This window comes from Typopeltis vanoorti, chromosome 3 (genome assembly GCF_054136105.1).
Source record: "Typopeltis vanoorti isolate ZY-2024b chromosome 3, IOZ_Tvanoo_1.0, whole genome shotgun sequence".
NCBI lineage: Eukaryota > Metazoa > Arthropoda > Arachnida > Uropygi > Thelyphonidae > Typopeltis > Typopeltis vanoorti.
This window is the reverse complement of record NC_143551.1, coordinates 34,873,569-34,886,718: the sequence shown is the minus strand read 5'-3', so window position 1 is coordinate 34,886,718 and position 13,150 is coordinate 34,873,569. Positions and strand designations below refer to the sequence as shown.

Genomic DNA, 13,150 nt, shown 5'->3' with positions numbered 1-13,150 from the left:
TCTATCAGCAACGAGGACATCGATCTCTTTACAGCTTTCTGCTTTGCATAGTTATCACTAGCGTCGAAATGAAGAAGATCCCTCCTTTTCTAGGACTCTATGGCAATTTTTCCTTTGCTTCCTACTCGGGAAAACGGGAATCGAAATCCCGCTCACTTTCGTTTCCGTGTTGTGACGAGGAGATATCACCCCTGTCGCCACTCAGGAAAACCCCGTGAACTCCACCGGACCAAAACCAAACTCCAAGGCCAAAAGCGACTATCCAAAAAGAGTGTCCTCCGTGGGTTACCAACCCTTTTATAGCTGTCCCCTAACAGCACCTTTTCTTACTTCCTTTCTCCTCCTTCTGCTTGTTTTTTAATCATCGACCAATTAGGGTGGCGTTTTCTCGCCAAACGTCATTTGATCGGCAAGCCCGTTCTCAATGTTTCAATCCGGGGATCGGCCCTAAGCGATAGCTTTGCTTTTCTTGTGCTAGCCTGTCTTAATCCCCTTTCAAATTTTTCTATGAATTCTACTTAATAACTTAATCTCTCACATAACGTATTTTATCACTCATCCCTTTCTACTTATTTACTTAACTCTCTCATTTTTTATCGTATTACAATATTAATCTATACTTTCCTTTGTTAGCTACTTATTTAGTTAGAATTCCTTATTTTAAGTCATATTACAATATTAATACATTCCTTCCTTTATCAGCTACTTTAACAACAACCCTTACGTTTTATACATATTACTGGATGCAAGAAATTTTCCATTAAATAATTCATTTTTTATGCAGGGGTTTTAATTTATGATATTTATTCTTCATGTTACACCATGATAGCTGAGAATACTATATTCCTAAGATATTAGGTGTAACACTACTAAATATGATTCTCCTCTTCTTTCATTCCATCTGCCTCTATTCAATAGAATAGTCATCCTCATGACTGTTCTCCAACAACAGCCTACTAATTTTCAAGGAAAAAAATATTAAAATATTAACAAGTTTCCTTTTTCCTTAACTGTTGCCTACACTGAATACTAATGTGCATTCTGCAATCTCTCTCTCTCTCACACACAATTGGAAGAACAACAGGACAGTGCACCCATTGATCAGAAAAGACCCAAGTTTGATTCTCATTGTGATATGAGGAATCTTTATATGAGTTTTTTCAATCAAAGGTGAATTAGTGATTTCATATGGAAGTAGCAAGGTTTTCCTCTGAGAAACTCAGGTTTTTCATCCTGCATACAGGCAAATCCGCCATGAAAACACATGCAATTTACAGACACATGCAATTTACAGACAAAAAAAATACTGTTGGTAGGAGGCGGCAATGTATGCTAATGGCAGTAGTGTCATTGCAATAATAGTCATTGGAAGATTAAGTAGGAGAAATGACAAGTTGTGTATAGTGGAGTAGAGTGCTCTCTCACAATGACTGCTTGGAGGTGTCATGTAATAATAATAGCTTATTAGCATTGCAACATCTTTATATCATAAGAGCAAGGTTTGTGTTAAAGATGATAAAGCATATAGTGAATGGTTTAAAACTGGAGTAAGACAGGGATGTGCCCTGTCACCTTTTCTATATAGTCTTGTAACTGATTTCGTGATGATATAAATATTTCACTATAGAAATAGTGAAATATCCACTATTTCTATATAATTTACATCAAAAGAGAAAACTTAACCATTCAACCAGCCTTGATGTGTGCAAATCAAAGTTGCCATGGATGCAAAGTGCATACTAAAATTGTAATGACATTGTGTTAATACATATCATGGATACAAAGTGAATTAGGAGTGATATATTTCATCCATATGGACGTCAATGTAGTTAAAGTGGTCTAACATCTTAGAATATCTGATCTGAATTATGCTGATGATTTGGCATTATTTACAAATAATGTGGAAGAAATTAATTCCTTTATCGCTGCAAGTCACTTAGCTTTGATTATCAATATTGATACAACAAAGGTAATGAAACAGGAGATAAAGATGAGTCCTCTATCTTTCGTAATGGATATACTGATATTGGTGAAGTGAGAAATGAACCGCAAAAAGATTAGGAATGGCTTCAGGAGTGTTCAAGAAATTATATGAATGGAGAGAGTGAATAATAAAAACGAAACTCAAAATCTACAATACTGATTCTCATCTGTGTTATGGAACTGAGACATGGACATTGTGTACGAGTAATAATCAGAGACTTGATACAACTCTCCGACATTTGATTGCTTTAGTATTGAATGAGTTTTCACTCTCTTTAGGTTTCTGCCTGGTGTATAAAGAGAATCAACCAGTTCAAAACAGCTGTCAGGCCAGTGAAACCTTTCTCTGATGCTTGGGTAGCAGTCATGTTCTTTTAAGTAGCGCAAGCTAAAGCAACTATGATGCTGAGGATTGTATTCTCAGACGCTCTCTAGTCAAGATTACAAAACGTTTATAGTTTCTACATACATTCAGCTTTGAAATGATGTTGGATCTTAAATATCCACTATTTCTATATAATTTACATCACTGCGTATAGCTCTTTCTTTATTAACTGATGTATTTGATCAATAGTGTTGAAGTATTCTGGGAGTAAGATGGTTTGATTTTGTAACTAATGATGAGATACACCAAAGGAGTGGTCAGCCACCTCTTAGCTATCTTATATAAGGAAAGGCTACAATGGTTCAACAATGTTGACAAAATGCAGGACAGTTGATTGGTCAACAAGATTATGTTGAGTAATCCAGATGTTAGGGAAAAGAGATAGATCCAAATGAGATGGATTGACAATATCAAACCAAACTAAACATTCAGTGGCATGAAGCAACACTGTATGCTCAGGACAGACATCTAGAGTAGGAAGATATTCAATCTGGTCAGACCTCTCTGACTATTGGCTGCTAGAGGAACTGGAATGTATAACATGCACAAAATCCATGAAAGGCTTAAGGATATGATGGATGCAAACCAACTGCTGTTTACCAAGTTAAAGGCAAACCAAACTTATATTTCTTAAAAAAAAAAAAAAAAAAAATGTCTGGAGCCTTGAAGTTTTAATGCACAATTCCAAACTAATAAAAAGATGATCATTTGTTGTAATCTCAATGATCACACCAAGTTCAAGTTTTACCACACTGCAGACTACAAAAATAACAGTCTATGAAACTTGACGCTTATCAAACAGACTAGTCTCAATGGCAGATTAAGTCGCACTCTTCTAATGCACACGCCAAATGAAAGTATACATTATTTACATAATTACAGACCAGTGTAAACTCAAACTAATATGACTTAAAACAACTCCAAAATCATCATCATCATTAAATTCCTGCCATGTATCCTCAAGGGGTGTACAGGATATGATAGTACTACATGAAAAATTTACATCATTACTAACTTCTTATCTACAATTTTCCTCCAAATCAGTCTGTTACTTGTCAAGACTCCAACATTATCAGATCTTATATTTCTATCGTCTAGGCACTTTGTACCATATCAATCCACCTATATCTTGGTCTTCCTCTGGGTCGTTTTGCTGCCAACCTGGCAGAGAACACTTGTTTTGCTAATCTTTCTTCGCCCATTCTGTTTAAACAACTCCAAAATATATATTCTTATTTATGGTAGTATATATAAAGTAAAACATGAAAGTTAAAAAAAGGCAGTACACCACTAACAGTCTGTCTTTACCTTGGAAGAAGGGTGAAGAATGTTCAATCCAAGTCCAACTAATTTTACCATCATACTTAAATTGTCTGAAAACTAAATTACAGTATTGTAATTAAACATACATTGATAACATAATAAATTTAGTTTAATCCTTTATCCAACTGTAAGCAAACAAAGTTTGCACTTGAAAATATCTTCAGGACTGAGGTACGGTGGTACAACACTTTGGCAACTCGCAGCAAAGGTCAACCAAGCTCTCATCACTCCTTGTCTCAGTATCTCCCATAATGCAAAGCACATCTCCTTGTGGACATGTATAATGCTATGCATTAAGGTAAGGGCCACTACCCACACCGGTTTTGACCTTTATTGAGGTCTCGTCAGTGGGAGGCAGACCCAGAAGTACTGATACTAAGGCAGAAGCAATAGGAGAGGTCATAATTACCTATACGAGTTGCCAACAGGTGTACCACCTTATTATTAAATTACTCTGGGTCTGTCCCCCACTGACGAGACCTCAATAAAGGTCGAAACCGGTCTGGGTAGTGGCCCTTACCTTAATGCATAGCATTATACATGTCCTCAAGGAGATGTGCTTTGCATTATGGGAGATACTGAGACATGGAGTGATGAGAGCTTGGTTGACCTTTGCTGCGAGTTGCCAAAGTGTTGTACCACCTACCTCAGTCCTGAAGATACTTTCAGGTGCAAACTTTGTTTATTTACACTTGGATAAAGGATTAAACTAAATTTATTATAGTCTAACCAAGTGCAAAATAAACTTCCAACATCTTTCTCTAAATCCTGAGTAATTTAATAATAAGGTGGTACACCTGTTGGCAAATCATATAGGTAAATATGACCTCTCCTATTGCTTCTGCCTTAGTATCAACACTACTGGGTCTGCCTCCCACTGACAAGACCTCAATAAAGGTCGAAACAACCAGTCTGGGTAGTGGTCCTTACCTTAATACATAGCATTATACATGTTTGCAAGGAGATGTGCTTTGCATTATGGGAGATACTGAGATGAGTGATGAGAGCTTGGTTCACCTTTGCTGCGAGTTGCACCACTGTACCTCAGTTCTGAAGATATTTTCAGGCGTAAACTTTGTTTGCTTACACTTGGATAAAGGATTAAACTAAATTTATTATAGTCTAACCAAGTGTAAAATAAACTTCCAATACATTGATAACAATTATATCAAACTCTTCTTTGAATATATTTACCTTTAATGCAGGATTCTTTGACCCGACTGGAGCAAATCTGAGCACTGTTCTCAGTGCTTCTGTAAATTTTCCTGTGTGACTGCTTAAGGTAAATGACAACCTTTAACTCACAATTTTAAATCAAATGTTGCAAATATAATATCAAAACAACACTGCTAATCAAGAGAAAAAAAAAATTAATTTTCAAACTAATAGCAAAGTTATGAAAACTCAACTGTCACAACAATAGTAACTTCCTAAATGCACCCAAGAAATAATGTCTCTCTCAAACTAGACTAGAAATATTGAAATTAGAAATAATCAAACTAGAAATAATGTCTCACAAACTAGACACACTGATCTGGAGTTTTCCCAACTATTGTAGTAACAAGCTGTTATAGTTTTGACTATCCCTAACTACAAGAGCTTGTTGATACAGTAGTTGGGAAATTATGTAACATCTTTTGGTGGGTGGGGGAAGTCGACTTTTTCGGGCCAATAGTCTGCAATATCACACATGCCACTCATACGTCATAAGTGATGATGGGATTTCAAAAATGTGAAAAAAAAAAAAAAAGTAATTTATAGGTCAGTTCATGATATCTCATGAGCAGGTGCCCTCCCTCGATGAGTCTTTGGACTCCCTGGAGGTGTCAAATAATGATGATAATCTCCAACTAGACAGACTGTATAATATTGATCTAAACAGTAATCTAAACTTTTTCACTCTTCTCCATATACCCTAAATTTTCTTGACATCCATTAAAAATCTTAGTGAGTAAAGCTAGGAGGCATAATAAAATATTAATCAAATAATTAAAAAAGATGCTTCTTTTAATTAATCTCAAAATCTGGTAAGCTTTAATGGTTATCTTACCACTAAAATTTCTGAACTAAATTCTTTATCAACCAAACTATTCAAATCTTTATATTCATCAATATTATACTGATCTAATCTTATATCTATCTCATATTACTTATCTAACATTAATGTCTAATAATCTAATATTACGTTCTTATCAAATTCGATATACTTGCATTTGTTCACATTAAATTTTAAACTCCACTTACTCAAATTTCAAATATTTTAAGATTACCCTTAATTTAACAAATTAAGTTGATAGGTGAAAAAGAGAGGACATGATAAAAACTTTTAAGATATTAAAGAGATTTCATAAAATTGATGCAAGTGAAATTTTTCAATATGACAAATAATCAGAGAACTAGGGGACATCCATGGAAGTTGTGTAAGAATATGGTTAGTAGAGGTGTGTGGGACCAGATTTTCTGCATGGAGAGCGAGTGAAATGGATTGCCAGAATTGGTTGCGAGTTCCATGATGGTGAATGGACTCAAGGAGAGGCATGATAGGATTTGTGTGTATGATGGTTGATTGGGTCTCCCACAATGAGTCTCCAGACTCCATGAAGATGCCATAAATAATAATAATAAATTATACATTAAATCATTCCTTCTGCAACAAGAGTAGCACCATATTTAGGATCCTCTACTTTTGACTTCCTCTGGCTTAAGGTTTCTGTTCCCCATTGTCACATTCTTCTACTTTAAATAACTCTACAAATTAATTCCAAAAACCATTCTGACCTCATCTTCTTATTCCTAAAGCTCGACTTTATGCAATCCAGTTATCCAAACAGTGATGGGTGACAATGTCCAAAACTCCAACTGGCTTCCCTTTACCAACACTGCTGACCAAGCTGGCTGAGATGTGAAAGTAGTCACAAGCAATAACCCATCATAAATTATACACTGACAAACCCGAATAACTGATAACCCTCTCCACTCTCCCTTGATCATTTCTTAACTACTTTTCACATCAGAATATAATATAGAACTCGCCTCTCCTCTTTGTAAATTGGATCACAATCTTGTGCAATCTTGCACAATCTCAGAATGCAATTCCTTCCAGTCACTCCCAACATTATTCCCATGGTACCATAAAGATACCAAGTGAAACAACCTCCAAACTTCTACTTTTCCTATGCATGATCAGACTGCTTCCTCTCTTCTAATCCAAATACTTGCTCTTGTTCTGCTTCCCTCTAGGCAACTGCTTATATATTTTCTCTACATCAATCTTATAAAACCCTTTAAGTAACTTAAATGTTTATGTCATATCCCCCCTTTTTTCACCTATCAACCAACTTTTGCAACCCATAGATCCTCAATCTATTCCCACAGGAAACATTCTACAGGCCATTCACTATTTTGGTCACTCACCTCTGAATCCTCTCTGCTGCTTCCTCATCTCCAAGAAACCTAACTGATCAGACCTGAGCATAATAATCCAGATGTGGATGTATCGAGGCCTTATAAACAGGAATGATAACTTCTTTTTTTCTGCTTCTTGGTGTGTTCTTCAATAACCAAAGTAATACTATGAGCTACCTTGGCAACATGCCCTCTAAACTTCAATTGTCTATCTACTACCATCCCTAAATTTCTAGCTTCATCAAATTCCTTAAGTACATATCCATCAATGTGGTACACCGCATGCAATCTATTTATCCCAAAATGCATAACTTTACATTTCTCCACATTAAACTGGCACCCATTATCTTTTGCCCATACTGTCAACGTATTTAAATCATCTGGCAAACTCTCCACACATTGCCTTGATTCAAATGAAGGTGAGTTAGCTGATCTCATACAGAGGTAGCAGGGTTTTTTCTCCCGGAAACTCGGGTTTTTCATCCTGCATACAGACAAATCGGCCCTTCAGAACACAAGCAATTTACAGACAAAAAATACTTGTGGTGGTGGATGGTAGATGGCACTGATGTACTTGATTGGTAGTAGAGGTTCGGTAGTGGTGGAGACAGAGAGTTGTACAGTGGATGTCCTCCCGCAATGAGTCTTCGGACTCCTTGGAGGTGTCACGGATAATAATAAAAAATATTATCCTACCCAATTTTGTATCATCAGCAAACAAATGAGTATTTCCCTTCAAATTATTTTCTATACCATTTATGTATAAATTAAACAGTAGTGGTCAAAACAGAGCCTTGCCACTAGTCACCTGTTTCTTCTGGATTCTGCTCCCCCACATCCTACTTTTAGGTATCTGCCCATCAACTATCCTCATATCCAATCACTGGATTCATATTCATCCCCCATATGTTCTAATTTGCATAACAGAGTTCCATGTGATATGTTAACACCTTTGCAAAATCCAGCAGTATCAATGTGTAGCCATTTCTCTCATCTAACTTAGTTGTCACTCTATTATAAAAAATTAGTAAATTACTAAGCCATGCTTCCCTTCAGAGAAGGCCATTCTTATCTATTCCATTACTGAATTCTCTCTCTCTTTGACCAAATTTTCCAGTCTTTTACACCACTCCAGAGATACTGATTAGTTTATAAATTAATTAATAAATTAATTTACCAGAGCAAAAACAAACAGCTTAGAGGCAGTCAGTTCCCCTGCATGTTCTCATAAAACATGAGCTGTATCCCATCTAATCCCACAGTCATATTTACATTGAGATTCTGCAATATCCTAAGTATCTTCCAATTCATCAACCTCTGTTCTCACATTAGTCTCTGTCACAATAGTATCCTTACTTAAATGATATATCCATGCATTTCACATTCCTTTGCATGATATTTACCTTGAAAAGTGAAAATATAATTATAAGCAGTTTTACAATGGGTACAGTGGCAATTAAGAAGGCTTGGTCAGAAGGCCAAATCTCACGTGACTACTGTTGAGTTCTTATATTACCCATCCATACAAAACAGGATATAAAAAAATTACAGAAGTATTTAATGTGCATTCCAGAAGAGATTTATATAAGCATTGCCAAGAAAAAAGTAAAAAGGAAAAATCACTAAAGAGAAAACTATTGAAGAAGAACAAAGTGGATTTAAGCCAAGATCTGACTTTTATTTTACAACAAATCGCTGAGAAATCATGGATTACAATAAACTATATCAAGGGAAATTGCTTAAATAAATTTGAGTAACCTTTACACTAAATCTTCAGTATGCATAAAATGTTATATAGATCAATACATAGCTTAAAGTGAAGATGCAAATTAGTAGTTAGAATTAAAGGATGTACTGGAAGATAGTGTAATGTTAAATCTAGTGTTTGAGGTAGGGCTGTACTCCACTGTTATTTACAAGATATATGGACCACAGGATAGTGACATCAAACCTAGTGTCCAAGCAAGTGATTAAGCTTAGTTCTTTACTTTGTACAGCTGATGTTATTCTCAAATAAATCTGCTGGAAGTCTTAACAAGTCTTTAACCAAATCAAATGCAGTAATCTAACCATGATCATCATGCACTTCAAAGATTTAGGTCCATTATGGCCTGTTCTAGCCTCAGAAGCTCAGCAATGTATGATATATTCTTTGTATTTATGAAATAGTCTTTGTATTAGTTTAACATGCTCCAGCCAATTATACTCGTATTTCTTAATTTTCTCTAATACTGGTTCCTAGTTTAATTCTTTCATTATTTCTTCATTTCTTTTATGATCAAATAAGGTATATTTTGCTATTTTCATCATAAATTTCATTTCAGCTGATAATAATTAACAATAATAATAATGATGATGATAAGCTTTCAATTACCTTACTGCAACAAGAAATCAATTTATCCATTGATGTGCCAGAAGTCAGTTGACATGCAAGGGTTGATTAATTGTAGGTTGGCTAATCAAGGGATTATTTTAAGTAATGCATCAAATGTGAAATGAAATTGGCAGAAAACAATTAACTACATTCTCAACAGGCAACAAAGTTTTGCTGTTTAAGCTTTTTTAATCAAGATAGCAAAAAACTAAATTGGTAAGCAAACACAAGAAGCAAAATGAATGCTTATAACAGCAGAGAAAGAGAGGAAAATCAGCCAAAAACAAAGCAAGCCACAGACAAGACATGTTACAACCATTATAACATATAGATCTGAGAGATGATCAAATGCAAAAGACCAGTGTTCTGAGGAAAATTAATACAGAACAAATGGCAAAACCATATTAAAAATGAAGACATCAAAAGAGACCAAGAGATTATTAATATTCAATGTGTAAGCAGAGATGATCTCAGATAGTTTGGTCACACACAAAATGGAATTTAACAGACTGGCAAAACAAGTGTTTTAAGTAAATGAAAAAAAATAAATAAATAAAATTGAAGAGGAGGCAAGGGGAAATGAGGATATGAAGAGATGGATGAATGATTAACCAGTTTAGTTAAGCAAGTGGATAGACTAACCTCCAACCAACAAGTTATAGGTTTGAATCAATCACACAATGGCATGAACTGCTATGAAAGTCTTCAAGTGGAAGCTGATTCCCAATATCTAGCACAAGACCACCACCATGCTTATGAGAGACCTGAAGTCAAAAAAAAAAAAAAAGTTTTACGTTTGAAAAGGTTCAAACATAAGTTCCAACCTTTTCAAACTTTTGGTCTCAGGAACAGGGTTTTGGACTAAGACATAGTCCACATGGTGCTAAATTTGCATGTTTCCAACTTTTCCTGGACAAGCTGGTATTAAAAATTTCAAAAAATTAGTCATACTTTAAAAGACAGCAAAATAAGAGCTGATGAAATGACCTGACAAAGAACAGACCAATCTGAAGAAAAAAACTTATTAGTAAACTAGGAATAAGATATTGTGTTAGGCTATCATAACATCTGCCACATTCCTTAAAAATGTATACTAGAAAACCATATGATGATGGAATGATTTTTTTTTCTTTGGACTTATCTCATTACATTAATTTATTATTGATATACCACAGGTATTGTCTATTATACAGTATATAATCCATAGTTGTCATATCAGGGTATGAGATCCATGCATCCTAACAATCCAAGAAAAGCTCAAGAACTAAAAGAAAATCCAAAAAGCTATGGCTATAATCTGATGGCATCTTCATTGAAATTATCATGGACTCCATTCATTGGGAGAGGATGCTAACCCATTAATTGCAAGTTCTCAGACCAGTTTGAGTGCTTTGGTGGGGCAAAATTTTATGGATGGTAAATCTCTGCATCTTCATATGAGACTGACCTTTCAAATAAAATTCATCTTAAGTTGAACAAGTGCCCATAAATATTCTCTTTATAATGAGATTCAAACTAAGATCTTTTCCTAACCAAATGTCAGTGTTTCAGTGAATGCACTTATGGAGACACATTCAAATTATTAATCTAATCATATGATTACTATTAGATTAATTTATCACTTCAATGAAATTAATTTCAGAACAAATATTTGAATACTAAGTGATCCAGTAATAAAGTTTTCCTATTTAACCAAGAAATCTGATTATACAAGGAATTCAAAAGTTTACGATTTTGGAATGTCATCTACTATAGTAAGAGCTAAAATCAAATTCAATATATTTATTATAAAATATGAGTTATTACATATCAATTCTACAATGCCCAAGAGAACTATCACCCTTTAAAAAAAAAAAAAACTGGTTGCAAATCCTACTGGATGGAGGTTAATAAGTAACAGAAGACATTGCATTATTTATTTTATTTTATTTTATTTATTTATTATTTTTTGAACTACCCTTTATAAAGAACTGCATATTCAAATTATATCCTTTAAATATAGGTTGAACTGGGATCTGAACACTGAAATATCCCTTTAAACGTTCAAAGGATATTGAGTTAATAAGCTACCAATTTCTTGTTCATCTGGTCCAATGGGAGGAGAATGGGCTTCTATATTTTCTTCTTCTTTATAATAATCTTCGTTGTACTGATCTATATCAATTTTCCTAAACGCTGAAGATGATGTATTTTTAGCCATTTGTCGCGTACTCGAAGAACTCAACTATACAATACATAGAATTTTTTCCCCTGAAACTTGGTTGCCAGTTGCAATGATCACTAATCCATGATATTCTTTTCTACCATACTCCACAAACTAAAACGAAATTTGTTTACACAAATAACCAAACATACTGTATTTCACCGGATTAGGCACACGTGTCGCCACTTAACGAAATAAAAATATCCCACAGTAGCACTGTCTGCCGCCACCATTTCAGTTACAAGCAGCAGACGTAAATTTAGTGCCGAAACCGGTACTGTCAATGTCCTAACGCGCGCAGAAAACTTAAGATTTTCCTTCCCCCACTACTAAGTTTCCCTTTCATTGTGTAAGTTGTATTTGAAACTACTAAGTAATTTTTAAAGAAAATATTTTATTTTCTTTAAAAAATTTAAAAAAAATTTTTTAAGTTCCTTAGGAAACTGCTAAAAGAAAAGGGTTTACATAAAATGGTTATAACTATTTTAATGAAGAGTTATACATCAAAATTGTTTACATTATATTCTGTACTAAGATTCAATACATTTTTTTTTCTTTTTCAAAAAGGTTTTTAAAAATATTCGATAGTTGCATACTTGCGATCAGGACATATGAAAGTGGAACGTAGACTTATTCAAAACATTGCCTGACAAGCGGAAGCATACCCATAGAAAAATAGGAAAAATCATCATCATCATCATCAAATTCCTGCCATGTACCCTCAGGGGGGGTACAGGTTATGACAGTACTACATGAAAAAATTACATCATTACTAACTTCCTATCTACAATTTTCCTCCAAAATAAAAAATGATGGTACAACATGACAAAAAAATAGGAAAAATCACTGTTTAAAATTACTATTCAAGATAGAAAAGATAATACAGCATTTGGGTTAGAGTTCATACCATAGTAATAGTCAATAAAAAATCCAAGTGGCAATTGGCAGGTCATATTGCAGGAAGTAACAGTCGAAACTTGGATAAAAATGATATCTGGATGTACCCAGAGATTAAAAGAGAGTTAGTAGAAGTGTTAGTAGAAGCCTTTGAGAGGATGAGATTAAAGAATTGACTGGAACTCAGTGGTACAGAAAATGGAGGCATCTGAGCCGTTTTGCATGAGCCGATAGTGACCAACTGCTCTCATTATTGACGCACAATCCTGGAATATTACCCATTTCTATTATATGCATTTTCCGATAGTCCTTGTTGTGGTTATATCGCAATGAGTTGCCCAGTTTAGTCATTATGGTCAGAACTAGTAGTTTTGGTAGTTGTACCATTTAATCTAGGTGCTTTCTCATGCTTTGGGTATTTTAGTGTAGCTTCAATTTCTATTTTGAACAGACACTGGTCGTTCTGCATTAATTTGAACTGAAGAACATAAAGACTATTACATTTTTTGGAATCGCACTAATCTGGCTTGCTTCTCATGCTATTGACACTAGACACAAAGTTCTTTAGTACCAGACATAA

The 13,150-nt window shown here is 34.6% G+C and overlaps 1 protein-coding gene across 1 annotated transcript in view; it reads right to left on the bottom strand.

The window, feature by feature from the left end:
- Positions 1–11,950, bottom strand: part of LOC150108042 (actin-related protein 2/3 complex subunit 5-B-like) — a 51,786-nt gene extending 39,836 nt beyond the window's left edge. The window contains exons 1-2 of the mRNA XM_090415537.1: positions 11,525–11,950; positions 4,886–4,958 (exon numbers count right to left, since the gene is read on the bottom strand). Of these exons, the coding sequence (XP_090271663.1) occupies positions 4,886–4,958; positions 11,525–11,670 (219 nt within the window). The 5' untranslated portion in view covers positions 11,671–11,950. The remainder of the gene's footprint in view (positions 1–4,885; positions 4,959–11,524) is intronic.
- Positions 11,951–13,150: the final 1,200 nt, after the last annotated feature.